This window comes from Antechinus flavipes, chromosome 2 (assembly GCF_016432865.1).
Source record: "Antechinus flavipes isolate AdamAnt ecotype Samford, QLD, Australia chromosome 2, AdamAnt_v2, whole genome shotgun sequence".
NCBI lineage: Eukaryota > Metazoa > Chordata > Mammalia > Dasyuromorphia > Dasyuridae > Antechinus > Antechinus flavipes.
The window spans coordinates 228,897,066-228,914,258 of record NC_067399.1 but is presented as its reverse complement, the minus strand read 5'-3'; the positions used below and the strand labels follow the sequence as shown (position 1 = coordinate 228,914,258).

Genomic DNA, 17,193 nt, shown 5'->3' with positions numbered 1-17,193 from the left:
CAAATCAAACATTTATGATAAATCATAATTTTGTGACCTCCCTCCTCCTCCACATTCAGTTACAAGACCTCTTGTAAATTTACTGACATTTTGATGTTGTAACTCGGGTAGGATTAAAATGATTAATCATGATCAGATCTGTGCTAGCTGATAAATTTTGCCAGATATCTATCTGGCACTCCAGGAGATAGTTAATATGTAAATTCAATTTTATAAAATCATAAAATATTGAGAGTTAGAAGGAATTTCTGTTATCATCTATCACATATGTACTTCTGGAGTTGATTTTTTTTTTTTTTCATTTTTAACATAAGTGTAAAGCTTGAAATTTATCCATACTGATTTTTTTTTCTTGCCTTTAGCCTGGGAAATGTTTTTGAATTCTGATGCTGCCAATATGCTAGCTATCCCCAGCTTTATCATTTTCAAATTGGATGAACAGACATTTTATGCCTTTACTCAATTATTTAGTAAGAAGGTTAAATAGGACAAAGTGAAGCATAGATTCCAGGGGTCGTCGTCTAGAGCCTTGCTCTTTGAGAGCAGCTGGCCAACTAGTCCTGAATCTTATTTATTTACATTATCTACTCCATATGCTCTTCATCTTCAGAAGAATAATATAAGCTACTTGAGCAAAAGATTTGCTAAGATCTAGGCAAACCATAGCCCACTGTATTTTCCCATTTATTTGGTAATCCTGTTGAAATGTGTTTGGACTGGTATTATTGCTTTTGATGAACCTTTGTTGACTTTTTGTGATTTATATTAGTTTCCTTCCTACATGTTCACCAACCATCTCTAACATATCCATTCGAAAATTCTCCCAGAAATTGAATTCATTGTCTATGACTTATAGTTTATAGGTTCTTTTCTTTCCATGTTTGAAAATCTAGAATATATTTGCCCTCCCTTCTTGTGGTATCCCTCCCTGTTTTCCATGATCTTTCAGATATCAACAGTGATTTAGTTATTACATCTGCCAGTTCCTTTAGGCCCTGAGGTTGTAGTTCACTTGGGTGAGGTAACTTTAAACTCAGTAATGTCAACTAGTACTCCCTTACTTTCCTTTTACTTATCCTAGAAATCAAGAAATCCCTTTTAGTCATTTTTGTTCTTATATTTCCCATGCAAAGGTCATTATCCTTGGCAGAGAAAACAAAAGCAAATGAGGAATCAAACCACCATTTTCCATTCCTTGTAAAGCCCTTCTTTAATCTTCTCTTTTTCTCTCAATCTTATTAAAAACATAACAAAACAAACATAGCATATCCTTTTTTTGTTGTCCTTGGCTTCCTTTGACAGCTTCAATTTATTCTGCACTTTAACATTGCTAACATTGTTTTTAGAGATCATTCGATAAGAATATTCATCTTTAACCTTTTTGCTTAAAAATTAATTTTATTATTTTATTTTAAAATCTGCTTTCTCTCCCCATCCTTCTCCCTTCCCACTCTCCCCAAAAATCACAAGCAAAACAAATATCCTCATTGGCCATGTTTCAAAAATGTGTCTTGGTCTGCATTTTGAATTATTAATCTTTTTATTAGGAAATGGATACCAGATGTTATTGTTAGTCCTCTGAAATTCTGATTGATCAATACACTGATCAGAGTTCTTTAATCTTCTTTCAAGATTAATTGTTTTTTACAGTATTGTCTTTATATAAATTTGTTCTCCTTGTTCTGCGCATCTCATTCTGCATTGGTTCATAAAAATCTTTCTAAGTTTCTTTGAAACTGCTTGCTTCATCACTTTTTACACCACCATAACATACACATCACATTTATCAAAACTTACTCAGCATTTCATTTGATTGATACTCCCTTAATTTCTAATTATTTGCCACCATAAAAAGAGTAGCTGTAAATATTTTTGTACATGTTTTGAATTTGTTTTGCTAAGAACCAATCCTTTCCTTATTCTTGATTATCCATCCCTTATTGTTTTTCTTCCTGTTTCCATTATTAGAGAAATGTATTTTTCTACCCTTTAACTAATTCAGAAGAGAATGAGATTCAATTGTCATCTGCTTTCCCAGTATCTTCTTCCTGGTTGCTATAAACCTGTATTTTTGCATACTTTGATATACGATAAAACTTTTCCCTAACCTTCCTTCCTCCCTCTCCCCATCCCTAACGTTGTTTTTAGAGAACCAGTCCACGGTTATAAGAATATTCATTTTTAACCTTTGTTGCTTAAAAATTAAATTTTATTTTTTTATCCTACCAAAAAATGCTCCTTTTCCCCATCTTTCCTTACTCCACTCCCAAATTGAGATAGGGGAAAATAACTCAAGCAAAACAAATTTCCTTATTGGCCATGTCCAAAAAAAATGTCTTTTTCTTCATTTTGAATTTCTTTTTATCAGAAAGTGGGTACCAGATGTCACTGTTAGTTCTCTAAAATTCTGGCAGCTTAAGACAGAGTGGTCCCTAACTCCCTCTGTGTCCCCTAATGATAGGGTTTAGGAGGAATACATATCTCTCCATATTAGAATGTGAATAGAACAAGAAACTTTGGTTGTAGTAAATAAGCATGCTGCTGTTAATTTTAAAAGATCTTTGATGAAAGCAGAGTGATTAAAAAAATAATTCTGTTAACTCCTTTCCACAGACCTCTCCAAACAATTTTATAAAATGTACTAGACCAAATTTTGATGAAGAAATCCAGGAAAAATCACAATGAATCATTTGCCTAGCTCAGCTTACCATGGGGGGCAAAACATACGCAAACACTGGGGACAGATTTGCCTCAGAAGCATATGGCATCTTGTGACACTCCAACAACACCCAGGGAGAGATTGTACCTTGTACTAATGCAAGAGGTGGTTCCAAATTGGGGCTCCACCAGATCTATACACTCTTTCTCAAGCTTAGGCTCTATAAAGCTGGGACTTCTTGCTTGCTCTTCAGTTTCCCCTGGAATGGTGCAGTGCTGGTCAGACCATCTCCAGTTTGCATACCTCTGTTTCTCTTTGCTGACCTGGGTTAGTGAAATGACTCAATGATTTTTTTTCCCTTGGATTTCTCAATAAAGATTTAGTCTGGTATGTCTTAGACCTTTCTAGAGGAGTTTGGAGGAAGCTCACTGAAATTCTACCTGCTACTCTGCCATCTTGGCTTCAGCTTTGTACGTTTCTTTTTAAAATCTAAATTGGTTTAAGGAGTTTTATGCATCAACATCCATCTTTTCAATTAAGTCACATTTTCCCTTTTTCATTGGAATTTTGTTCTTGAGCATTTTCCATCTGTCTCAGACTGATTTCCCCTATAGCATTTTAGTCCATGGAATTCTACCCATATTTTTTAACTCTTTGAAATCTGCTTTTCTTAACATAGGAATCATGTTAGACTGAACCGAGATATCTTCTTCCGTATAACAATCTGAGAAGCAATGGAACACCCTCTATGTGTCCCTTCACTTCAAGGTTCCCATCATTTGTACCCCAGCAACCAGTTAATATGAATTGGATTTAAAAAGGAATTTTCTTTTATTGATTCATCCATCTTTTAAAACTTCATACTTTTAAAGGATCACTAAAACAAACCAGTATTTTATTTCTGTTTTGTTAGAAAACTCTAGCAGATGTCTGGATAATCAAAGTCCTCCATCACAAGCATAACATGACTCTGTACCTGGATTTTAATATTTCCCAAATTCTTCAACAATTTCTGTTTAGATGGTATGTAGTATATTCTAATGATAGAATCACCTCTATTGATCTCCTCCTAAACATTGCCCATCATGCTTCCCACTCTGTAGTTCCTGGATTTTCTCATAGGAGTATGTATGTATACAACCAACGAGCTTATTGCTCACTTATCACATACATCCAAATTATTATAAAATAATTATTTCCAATCCCCTGTTGCATACACGCACCATATACATATATAGAGATTTATATAGATTTTATATGTAGATCTATAGAGAGAAAGAAAGATTTGTATATAAATTATATCTCTCCTTTCTAGCTACCTTCAGATCTTGCCTGAACTATTAGAGTAGCTTCCTAATTGGTCGCCCTGCCCATAGCATCTCCCACTCTAATCCATTCTCCAAACAGCTGTTAGCTTGATTTTCCCAAAACATAACTCTGACCATGTCCCTCTTTGACCCCACCTCCCAATTCCTGCAAGGTCTCTGAGACAAACATAACTTCTGTTGATATTTAAATGCTTCTGAATTTGGCCTCTTTCTACCTTTCCAGCTTTCTTGTGCATTATTCCCTTCTTCTGTTATTACTGTCATCTTGTTCTCATGCATGTACTACATTTTCTATTTCTATGCTTATTTCCCATCCCTGGAATGCTTTCCGCCCTCATTTTTCCCTCTCAGGATATATGACTTTATTCATTGATGAATTTAAACATTACCTTATGCAGGAGATTGTTGTTCCCCACCAGCCTCAGCTACTAGTGCCTTCTCCCCTGTAATTCTTTTTCATTCACTGTTGTTTCTTTTTATGTACCTATTTAAAACACATCTCCCATGTTAAACGTAAGTTCGAGGGACATTTTTAAATTTTTTGCCATATTTTAGTACTTACTAACACAAAAATGAGACAAAGAAATCATTTAATAAATGTTTAGTGCTTGATTTTAACAGCCTTTGCTGTTGGCTAAGAAGCTGTGGTTGGAAAAATTCAAATTCCATTCTTAGGTACTATCTTTTTATCTGATTGTTTCCCAGGTTTTTTTTTCTTCTGTAATCTTTACTTTCAAGAAATGAAAAATTTTGCCCCTTATTCAGCTTCTTGTCCAAGCCTTCATAGCCATTTTGTAGTAATTTTTAAAGTTTCTTGTAAACCATTTCTCTTCAGATTACAAACCAGTTTCCCCAAATGCACTTGCTAAATTTTTATTGTTTAGTAGTGTCTAATTCTACACGATAAAAGTCCCTGGAGTTTCCTTGGCAAAAATACTGGAGTTGTTTGCCATTTCTTTTTCAGTATGTCCCATTTTACAGATAAACTGAAACAAATAGAGGTTAAGTGACTTATCCAGGGTTATAGACTTAGCTTGTGTCTTAAGGTTGTATTTGAATTCATCTCTTTTTTGGGGGGAGGCCGTTGGAGTTAAGTGACTTACCCAGGGTCACAGCTAACAAGTGTCAATTGTTTGAGGCCAGATTTGAATTCCTGACTTTCAAGACCAATGCTCTATATCCACCGTACCACTTAGCTGCTCCTGAACTCTTATTTTCCCAAGTCCAGGACTGTGGTTACTCTATGTACTATACCAAATTCTTTCCCCATAGTTTCTGTTGCCTTTTATCAGAGTATTAATTTATTACATTAGTATTACTGACAGTCATTAGCAGCGAGTGGAAAGCTACTTTAAATTGGTAAATCAGTTTTGCATTTATTTGCACAAATATTTTTGCTTTATTGTATAGCTCTCAGTATTGTTTTAGTCAAATATTGCTATAAAAGTAGAGTTCTTTAATCAATTTTTCCCTACTCTGGTAAGAAAATATCACTCTCTTTAAGGTTATCGCGCATATGCTCAAGCCCAAGATGGCAGTATGTGTCTTGCTATGGAGTATGGAGGAGAAAAGTCTCTCAATGACTTAATAGAAGAAAGAAATACCAATTGCCATTCTCCTTTCCCAGCTGCTATAATTCTGAAAGTTGCATTACACATGGCTAGGGGATTAAAGGTATGTCTGTGCCATTATATTTAAAACTTTTATATAAAACACACATAAAATAAATATGCAAAAATATTGATATACACTTTATACTTAAGTATATAGAGAACAATAGTTCTCTATGTTTAACAATATCTTCATCAAATACATGATATATTTTTCTACATTGGTTTTGTTTGTGCAAAAAACTTAATATAATCAAAATTATCCATTTTGCATTCAGTAATGTATTCAAGTTCTTTGGGCACAAATTCTTTCCTTCTCCACAGATCTGAGAGATAAATCATCCTTTGCTCTTCTAATTTGCTTATAATATCACTCTTTATGTCTACATCATGAACCTATTTTTAACCTTATCTTGGTATAGGGTGTAAGGTATGGGTGTCAATGCCTAGTTTCTGCCATATTAATTTCCAATTTTCCCAGCAGTTTTTGACATATAGTGAGTTCTTATCCCAAAAGCTGGGGTCTTTGGGTTTGTCAAACACTAGATTACTATCATCATTGACTGTTTTGTCCTGTGAACCTAACCTATTCTACCTATCAACTACTCTTTATTTCTTAGCCAGTACCAAATGGTTTTGATGACTGCAGCCTTATAATATAGTTTTAGGTCTGATATAGCTAGGCTACCTTCATTTGCATTTTATTTCATTTATTCCCTTGAAAGTCTTGATTTTTTTTTTTCTTCCAGATGAATTTTGTTATTTTTTCTAGCTCTGTGAAGTAATTCTCTGGAGTTTGATTGGTTTGCCACTGAATAAGGAGGATATAGTTTTCTGAATTCAAGAAGAATTTAAAATATTTATCAAAAATTTAATTTAGATTGAGTCCTTGCATTTTTTAAATTCATGTGACTCTGTGCCACCTATTTGTTTAATGGTACAGAGGTAAAAATATGTTTAAAGAGGTTATAGTAAATAAGCATGCTGCTGTTAATTTTAAAAGATCTTTGATGAAAGCAGAGTGATTAAAAAAATAATTCTGTTAACTCCTTTCCACAGACCTCTCCAAACAATTTTATAAAATGTACTAGACCAAATTTTGATGAAGAAATCCAGGAAAAATCACAATGAATCATTTGCCTAGCTCAGCTTACCATGGGGGGCAAAACATACGCAAACACTGGGGACAGATTTGCCTCAGAAGCATATGGCATCTTGTGACACTCCAACAACACCCAGGGAGAGATTGTACCTTGTACTAATGCAAGAGGTGGTTCCAAATTGGGGCTCCACCAGATCTATACACTCTTTCTCAAGCTTAGGCTCTATAAAGCTGGGACTTCTTGCTTGCTCTTCAGTTTCCCCCTGGAATGGTGCAGTGCTGGTCAGACCATCTCCAGTTTGCATACCTCTGTTTCTCTTTGCTGACCTGGGTTAGTGAAATGACTCAATGATTTTTTTTTTCCCTTGGATTTCTCAATAAAGATTTAGTCTGGTATGTCTTAGACCTTTCTAGAGGAGTTTGGAGGAAGCTCACTGAAATTCTACCTGCTACTCTGCCATCTTGGCTTCAGCTTTGTACGTTTCTTTTTAAAATCTAAATTGGTTTAAGGAGTTTTATGCATCAACATCCATCTTTTCAATTAAGTCACATTTTCCCTTTTTCATTGGAATTTTGTTCTTGAGCATTTTCCATCTGTCTCAGACTGATTTCCCCTATAGCATTTTAGTCCATGGAATTCTACCCATATTTTTTAACTCTTTGAAATCTGCTTTTCTTAACATAGGAAGCATGTTAGACTGAACCGAGATATCTTCTTCCGTATAGCAATCTGAGAAGCAATGGAACACCCTCTATGTGTCCCTTCACCTCAAGGTTCCCATCATTTGTACCCCAGCAACCAGTTAATATGAATTGGATTTAAAAAGAAATATTCTTTTATTGATTCATCCATCTTTTAAAACTTCATACTTTTAAAGGATATCACTAAAACAAACCAGTATTTTATTTCTGTTTTGTTAGAAAACTCTAGCAGATGTCTGGATAATCAAAGTCCTCCATCACAAGCATAACATGACTCTGTACCTGGATTTTAATATTTCCCAAATTCTTCAACAATTTCTGTTTAGATGGTATGTAGTATATTCTAATGATAGAATCACCTCTATTGATCTCCTCCTAAACATTGCCCATCATGCTTCCCACTCTGTAGTTCCTGGATTTTCTCATAGGAGTATGTATGTATACAACCAACGAGCTTATTGCTCACTTATCACGTACATCCAAATAATTATAAAATAATTATTTCCAATCCCCTGTTGCATACATGCACCATATACATATATAGAGATTTATATAGATTTTATATGTAGATCTATAGAGAGAAAGAAAGATTTGTATATAAATTATATCTCTCCTAGCTACCTTTCTAGTTCAGATCTTGCCTGAACTATTAGAGTAGCTTCCTAATTGGTCGCCCTGCCCATAGCATCTCCCACTCTAATCCATTCTCCAAATAGCTGTTAGCTTGATTTTCCCAAAACATAACTCTGACCATGTCCCTCTTTGACCCCACCTCCCAATTCCTGCAAGGTCTCTGAGACAAACATAACTTCTGTTGATATTTAAATGCTTCAGAATTTGGCCTCTTTCTACCTTTCCAGCTTTCTTGTGCATTATTCCCTTCTTCTGTTATTACTGTCATCTTGTTCTCATGCATGTACTACATTTTCTATTTCTATGCTTATTTCCCATCCCTGGAATGCTTTCCGCCCTCATTTTTCCCTCTCAGGATATATGACTTTATTCATTGATGAATTTAAACATTACCTTATGCAGGAGATCGTTGTTCCCCACCAGCCTCAGCTACTAGTGCCTTCTCCCCTGTAATTCTTTTTAATTCACTGTTGTTTCTTTTTATGTACCTATTTAAAACACATCTCCCAGTGTTAAACTGTAAGTTCGAGGGACATTTTTTAATTTTTTGCCATATTTTAGTACTTACTGACACAAAAATGAGATAAAGAAATCATTTAATAAATGTTTAGTGCTTGATTTTAACAGCCTTTGCTGTTGGCTAAGAAGCTGTGGTTGGAAAAATTCAAATTCCATTCTTAGGTACTATCTTTTTATCTGATTGTTTCCCAGGTTTTTTTTTTTTCTTCTGTAATCTTTACTTTCAAGAAATGAAAAATTTTGCCCCTTATTCAGCTTCTTGTCCAAGCCTTCATAGCCATTTTGTAGTAATTTTTAAAGTTTCTTGTAAACCATTTCTCTTCAGATTACAAAGCAGTTTCCCCAAATGCACTTGCTAAATTTTTATTGTTTAGTAGTGTCTAATTCTACATGATAAAAGTCCCTGGAGTTTCCTTGGCAAAAATACTGGAGTTGTTTGCCATTTCTTTTTCAGTATGTCCCATTTTACAGATAAACTGAAACAAATAGAGGTTAAGTGACTTATCCAGGGTTATAGACTTAGCTTGTGTCTTAAGGTTGTATTTGAATTCATCTCTTTTTTGGGGGGAGGCCGTTGGAGTTAAGTGACTTACCCAGGGTCACAGCTAACAAGTGTCAATTGTTTGAGGCCAGATTTGAATTCCTGACTTTCAAGACCAATGCTCTATATCCACCGTACCACTTAGCTGCTCCTGAACTCTTATTTTCCCAAGTCCAGGACTGTTGTTACTCTATGTACTATACCAAATTCTTTCCCCATAGTTTCTGTTGCCTTTTATCAGAGTATTAATTTATTACATTAGTATTACTGACAGTCATTAGCAGCGAGTGGAAAGCTACTTTAAATTGGTAAATCAGTTTTGCATTTATTTGCACAAATATTTTTGCTTTATTGTATAGCTCTCAGTATTGTTTTAGTCAAATATTGCTATAAAAGTAGAGTTCTTTAATCAATTTTTCCCTATTCTGGTAAGAAAATATCACTCTCTTTAAGGTTATCGCGCATATGCTCAAGCCCAAGATGGCAGTATGTGTCTTGCTATGGAGTATGGAGGAGAAAAGTCTCTCAATGACTTAATAGAAGAAAGAAATACCAATTGCCATTCTCCTTTCCCAGCTGCTATAATTCTGAAAGTTGCATTACACATGGCTAGGGGATTAAAGGTATGTCTGTGCCATTATATTTAAAACTTATTTATATAAAACACACATAAAATAAATATGCAAAAATATTGATATACACTTTATACTTAAGTATATAGAGAACAATAGTTCTCTATGTTTAACAATATCTTCATCAAATACATGATATATTTTTCTACATTGGTTTTGTTTGTGCAAAAAACTTAATATAATCAAAATTATCCATTTTGCATTCAGTAATGTATTCAAGTTCTTCTTTGGCCACAAATTCTTTCCTTCTCCACAGATCTGAGAGATAAATGATCCTTTGCTCTTCTAATTTGCTTATAATATCACTCTTTATGTCTACATCATGAACCTATTTTTAACCTTATCTTGGTATAGGGTATAAGGTATGGGTGTCAATGCCTAGTTTCTGCCATATTAATTTCCAATTTTCCCAACAGTTTTTGACATATAGTGAGTTCTTATCCCAAGAGCTGGGGTCTTTGGGTTTGTCAAACACTAGATTACTATCATCATTGACTGTTTTGTCCTGTGAACCTAACCTATTCTACCGATCAACTACTCTTTATTTCTTAGCCAGTACCAAATGGTTTTGATGACTGCAGCCTTATAATATAGTTTTAGGTCTGATATAGCTAGGCTACCTTCATTTGCATTTTATTTCATTTATTCCCTTGAAAGTCTTGATTTTTTTTTCTTCTGTAATCTTTACTTTCAAGAAATGAAAAATTTTGCCCCTTATTCAGCTTCTTGTCCAAGCCTTCATAGCCATTTTGTAGTAATTTTTAAAGTTTCTTGTAAACCATTTCTCTTCAGATTACAAAGCAGTTTCCCCAAATGCACTTGCTAAATTTTTATTGTTTAGTAGTGTCTAATTCTACACGATAAAAGTCCCTGGAGTTTCCTTAGCAAAAATACTGGAGTTGTTTGCCATTTCTTTTTCAGTATGTCCCATTTTACAGATAAACTGAAACAAATAGAGGTTAAGTGACTTATCCAGGGTTATAGACTTAGCTTGTGTCTTAAGGTTGTATTTGAATTCATCTCTTTTTTGGGGGGAAATTAATGTTAAATATAGTCATTGAAATTTCTCATTATTAATACTTCATCTTTTAACCAGACTTCATATTCATATCTGAGAGAATCTAAAGGCATGTGCCCATTTTAGTTTGAAACCATGACAAGAGGATTGTGTTTTAACAATTATAATAGTGTAGTACTTTATAGCTTTAAAAAATTTCTTGATTTGTGCTTTATAATAACCCCATGAAGTAAGTAATATAATTGTTGCCTTTCCCATTTGACATAGCTGGGTGGTGTAGTGGATAAAGTTCTGAGGTTCAAGTCAGGAAGACCTGAGTGCAAAAGTGACCTGATATATTTACCAGTTTTGTGATCCTGGGCAAATCAGTTAGCCTCTGTCTGCTTCATTTCCCCCAAATGTAAAATAGGGATAATAGCCCTTATCTCAAATGTTTTTTGTGAGGATCAAATGGGATAATATTTGTAAAGCTTTTAACACAGTGGTGTGCACCTAGTAGGTGCTTAATAAATGCTTATTCCCTTCCCTTCCTTTTTCTTCTCATTTGCATTTCCTGATTGAAGAAATGCTCTATATCCACCGTACCACTTAGCTGCTCCTGAACTCTTATTTTCCCAAGTCCAGGACTGTTGTTACTCTATGTACTATACCAAATTCTTTCCCCATAGTTTCTGTTGCCTTTTATCAGAGTATTAATTTATTACATTAGTATTACTGACAGTCATTAGCAGCGAGTGGAAAGCTACTTTAAATTGGTAAATCAGTTTTGCATTTATTTGCACAAATATTTTTGCTTTATTGTATAGCTCTCAGTATTGTTTTAGTCAAATATTGCTATAAAAGTAGAGTTCTTTAATCAATTTTTCCCTATTCTGGTAAGAAAATATCACTCTCTTTAAGGTTATCGTGCATATGCTCAAGCCCAAGATGGCAGTATGTGTCTTGCTATGGAGTATGGAGGAGAAAAGTCTCTCAATGACTTAATAGAAGAAAGAAATACCAATTGCCATTCTCCTTTCCCAGCTGCTATAATTCTGAAAGTTGCATTACACATGGCTAGGGGATTAAAGGTATGTCTGTGCCATTATATTTAAAACTTATTTATATAAAACACACATAAAATAAATATGCAAAAATATTGATATACACTTTATACTTAAGTATATAGAGAACAATAGTTCTCTATGTTTAACAATATCTTCATCAAATACATGATATATTTTTCTACATTGGTTTTGTTTGTGCAAAAAACTTAATATAATCAAAATTATCCATTTTGCATTCAGTAATGTATTCAAGTTCTTCTTTGGCCACAAATTCTTTCCTTCTCCACAGATCTGAGAGATAAATGATCCTTTGCTCTTCTAATTTGCTTATAATATCACTCTTTATGTCTACATCATGAACCTATTTTTAACCTTATCTTGGTATAGGGTATAAGGTATGGGTGTCAATGCCTAGTTTCTGCCATATTAATTTCCAATTTTCCCAACAGTTTTTGACATATAGTGAGTTCTTATCCCAAGAGCTGGGGTCTTTGGGTTTGTCAAACACTAGATTACTATCATCATTGACTGTTTTGTCCTGTGAACCTAACCTATTCTACCGATCAACTACTCTTTATTTCTTAGCCAGTACCAAATGGTTTTGATGACTGCAGCCTTATAATATAGTTTTAGGTCTGGTATAGCTAGGCTACCTTCATTTGCATTTTATTTCATTTATTCCCTTGAAAGTCTTGATTTTTTTTTCTTCCAGATGAATTTTGTTGTTATTTTTTCTAGCTCTGTGAAGTAATTCTCTGGAGTTTGATTGGTTTGCCACTGAATAACTTTATAACACTTTATAACAAAGGAATTAGGAGGAGTAGATTTTCATAGTCATTATGTTTATAAAGCACATTATTGTTTTCTTATCATTATGTTTGATCAACTACATCTTATCAGTTTTTTCTTACTCCCAACCTAGCAAATAATAGCTTTTATTAAGTTAATTATTATTATATATGCTGTTACTATATTACAGTTAATATAACACTGTCCACCTTTAGAAAGAATTAAAACATTTATCCATATTAGAAATTTCATAGTTCATTATCAGCACCATTGATGTTGCAATTCTTCCATCAATTTTTTTTGTCATTCTGCTTATGAGTGTTAATTATACAATTTCTTTTAGTATCTACATCAGGAAAAGAAGCTCCTCCATGGAGATATAAAGTCTTCAAATGTTGTAATTAAAGGTGACTTTGAGGCAATTAAAATCTGTGATGTAGGAGTCTCACTGCCACTAGATGAAAATATGACTGGTAAGTAATTCTCTTCTGAGGGGTTTGAACTAGGTTGTTTTGTTAGGATGTGCATTCCTTGAAGACAAAACTATAAATTTGTATGTGTTTAGTGTCCTATGGTATTTAAAGGACTTTCCTTGCATTTTTCCTGTAAGCTAAGAATTCAAATATTAATATCTAATTTGAAAATAATTTTAATTTTGATTTATAAACAAAAACAGGTTATAGAAGCACCCTAGGAAGTTGCTAACAGCAAAGTAGAGTAATTCATTTTATAGCATAATCTTATGAGATTAGCTTTAGAGATTTGTATCCATTAGCAGGTGCAACATATCAGTAAAGCATTTATTAAGCACTTAGTACATGCAGGCATGTGCTGAGTGCTAGGGGATACATATGTAAGCAAGACAATACACAGAGGGAAGTTGGAAAGAGGGTGATGCACATTGAGTATTCAGAATATTCATAAAGCTAGAGCTGAAGGGGCTTCAGAGACCAATTGGATTCATTTTAGGAATGAGGAAATGGAAGCCCTTTGTTTAAAAAAAAAATTAGTTTCATTTCTACCATTAAGGTACCCATTTCTACCCAATACTAGTTTAATTAGCATAAATACTAGTTTAATAGCAGCATAAAAGTTCTAAACAGTAACTTCTAAAGAGTCACTATGAACAGTTCCATAAATTAATATTTCAGAATTGCTTTTAAAGGAGGCACCTAAAAGTAGTTTGTGCCCTACCTATCCTATTGCCTCCAAGCTCTTAATTCATTGCTATTCTATTCCATCATTCCCTAGTTGAGGACCACAGATAGTATATTTTCCTCAACACTTACTACATTTATTGATTGATGTTGGATATCTACAGCACATGGTTATTAAATAGTAAAATCTCAATGATGCATATTGAAATGTTGTTGAGGGCTATATATAACTAGAAAGATAGGTGCCTCATTTAGCAAGAATAAGAGATAACAGAAGGGAAAGCTAAATGATGATACACTGCTGGGTTCCTCAGGTTACTAAATAACCACAAAAGAAAGGTCTTCTGTGAGTTGGGTTGATCCTCTGAACAATTGATGGGATAATAGAGAAAAATAACACATAGGACAAGAAGTTTAGAAGATTTTAATTTGGTTATTTGGATTTTTATTATTAACTTCACTAATTTTTAAAAATTCAGATTTTTTAAACATGTATATATAATATAAATATATATTTTTTGTGTAGCTGGATTTGTTAAATTTTAGAAACAAGATTGAATCTTGTACTTATGAAATTTTGTGCTATTTAGCCATCCACTAAAACATTTTCAAATTGCTAATTCTTATCATGTTTTCTAAAATGCTTCTGGGAATGTTACCTTTTTCTTAAAAAAAAAAAATGCTGACTATCTGGTAGATGAAGTAGCATTGATACAATTTTGTACTGAAGCTGTGAATAATAGACACACTTAATATTTCATCATACTTATTCCCTTTCAGTGAGTGATCCTGAGGCACATTACATTGGTACAGAACCCTGGAAACCAAAGGAAGCTCTAGAAGAGGGTGGTATTATTACTGATAAAGCTGACATATTTGCCTTTGGATTAACTCTTTGGGAGATGATGACCCTAACCATTCCACACATTAATCTTCCAGAGGATGGTGATGAAGGTATGTTTACTTATTTTAGATTAAAGGATAGTCTGTAAAATGTGACATTTATACTTTATGACAAACTTGACTCATATTCAATATGTATTTGCTCTTAGCTAACATGTTTTAAAAAACATTTTATTGCATGATTTAGTAGCATGTTAAAAGCATCTTTTCAGTATTTTTGAGACATGCAAATATGGCCTGGTACCACACAGATATAATAAATAAAAGAAAATACAAGTAATTCAGTAATGTATATCAAGATTTTTCTAGAGAAGAATGTCTGCTGTGTAGGAGCACCCATTATTCCAATATATTTAGAATGCTTAATTGCCAAATACTCTGACCTCATGATTCATAAATTTGCCAAAATGGATTTAAACTACTAATTCAAAACATTTTTGCTAAAGTTTCTTGTTGACATCTATTCATGTTCCCTACTCATAAAATATGAAAATGTAGTCCATTGTACAAGCTGGCATAGCACAGTTAGGATAAACTTTAAGATGAGTAGTGTTGATATTGTTTCCACTAGAATTTATCTCAGACTTCTTAACAAGCATTTCATTTGGTCTAATGGAAAGAACTAAGAATCAAATGATTTAATTTAGTAATAGAATACCTATTTAACAACACTACAGTTTGCAAAGGACTTTCTGGTCCCAGATATACCATTGTCAATCCTTTGAAGTTATTTTACCTCTGGGAGTAAGTTTCCTCATCTGCAAAATGAAGGGATTGACTATATGAGTACTAAGTGCCCTTAAAATTCTGTGATTTTTTTTTTTTTTTGGACTGAAACTTGACTTTTTAATTATCCATGATTACTTATGTTAACTTTTTATCTCTTAATTTTACTGAGCAGACAAAACTTTTGATGAGAGCTTGTTTGATGATGAAGCATACTATGAAGCATTGGGAACAAGACCAGCCATTAATATGGAAGAATTGGATGAATCATATCAAAAAGTGATTGAACTGTTTTCTGTTTGTACTAATGAGAATCCTAAAGATCGTCCCTCAGCTGCACACATTGTTGAAGCTTTGGAAATGAATATGCAGTGATTATGTAGGGTTCACTTTCTTGTTGTTGTTGTTGTTGTTGTTGTTGTTGTTGTTGTTGTTGTTGCTGCAAACCTTGTGACTGGCTGATGCATCATTACAATATTAACAATCATACATTTGTATAACCAGCTGAAGGCTATTATTATACCAATATTTCATTATTGAGGTTTCCTGATATAATCTAATAAGAACTGAAAAGCTTTCTTAGAAATTGAATTAGTCTCTAACACTAGGATGCTTGTTTTCTACTTATGATGCTTATCTTTGAGAAGTGTTGATGTCAGTGGGTTTTTATTATATTCCACATGGCCATATGCCTACTCAAAAAGTTCATGGTAATTTGCTTTACAGGCTTAAAACACTGCCAATAAAGTGTGGTTAGGTTTGGTTTTAATTGTTTGGGGTAAAATGGCCATTTCAAACATCTATAATAAAATTTTCTTATAAAACTCCCACTTTCAAAAGGTTGATAGAATTTTTATAGTATAAAATATCTCAGTTCAGGAAGATTTACATATTTAAAAATTTTCAATCTTTTGTTTATATTTGCCTGATATTGAGATTAAGCATAAGCAATGGAAACTGAAAAAATTAAATTACATTTTGAAAACAAAAAAACAATATCCTGGCTGCTTCTCCCAGGATTCATTTTCAAGAGTGAGCATTTCTTATTTGCTGCGAGCTCTCTTTAAACTCTCAGAATCTCTACTGGAGAGTTTCTATTTATGTCATGTTCATGTTTTGGTTATAATTTATTAAACTATCTTACCTTAAGTTATTTGGTTTCTCCTTTATTTTTCATTGTTAGTTATAGCTTTTACTTCAGAAAAAGAAATGGGTGAAATAATGAAAACATTGAGAAAAGTTAATATAAAAGTCGGTTGATTTAAAGTATTATGTGGATGACTTCCAGAAAGATGACAGAATATGTGAACAAAAATTCTTTCCCTATCACCTCAAAAAAAAAAAAAAAAAAGAGAGAGAGAGAGAGAGAGAAATATTTAGTACAGGAACATGGTCTAAGAAATATAGGAAATACTTTTTTTACATAAATAGTCTTCTAAATAATATGAGAAGTGTGCATGAATAATTCAGTCCCCCTAAGTAGGCCTACCTGACCAACTTTGATAGACGAGTGTCAGCTTTGATTGTGGTAATGTCTATACTGTTTCAGCAGTGATCCAGTTCAATTCCTGTGTCTATCCCACCATCAGGGAAAGCACTGAATAGTCCCAGCACCATCATGAAGACAGTAAGCAACTGAATTTTGAAGACATCTGGTACTACAAAGGTAATGGAAAAGATGGTTTCCTTAAGGAGAACAGAGTTATATTGTTCCCTGTTTATGAAATATCTCGGACTATCTCCAGGTAGCAGTAAATGTGAGAAGAGCTAAAGAGTCAGGGAAATTGACAAAATGATAAAATAGAATACCTGGAATTGAAGAGGAATG

General features: G+C 33.4%; 1 protein-coding gene across 3 annotated transcripts in view; it reads left to right on the top strand.

Annotated features, from left to right (window-relative positions):
• The window catches only part of PBK (PDZ binding kinase), a 28,249-nt gene extending 12,463 nt beyond the window's left edge, over nucleotides 1-15,786 (top strand). Inside the window, exons 6-9 of one of the 3 annotated variants that reach the window (XM_051976401.1) lie at nucleotides 11,645-11,814; nucleotides 12,923-13,052; nucleotides 14,517-14,690; nucleotides 15,541-15,786. In XM_051976401.1, the coding sequence (XP_051832361.1) occupies nucleotides 11,645-11,814; nucleotides 12,923-13,052; nucleotides 14,517-14,690; nucleotides 15,541-15,740 (674 nt within the window). In that variant the 3' untranslated portion in view covers nucleotides 15,741-15,786. Of the gene's footprint in view, nucleotides 1-5,491; nucleotides 5,662-9,547; nucleotides 9,718-11,644; nucleotides 11,815-12,922; nucleotides 13,053-14,516; nucleotides 14,691-15,540 lie in introns of all 3 variants that reach the window. The other 2 variants (XM_051976402.1, XM_051976399.1) reach the window with 2 other exon arrangements.
• The last annotated feature ends 1,407 nt before the right edge of the window (nucleotides 15,787-17,193 follow it).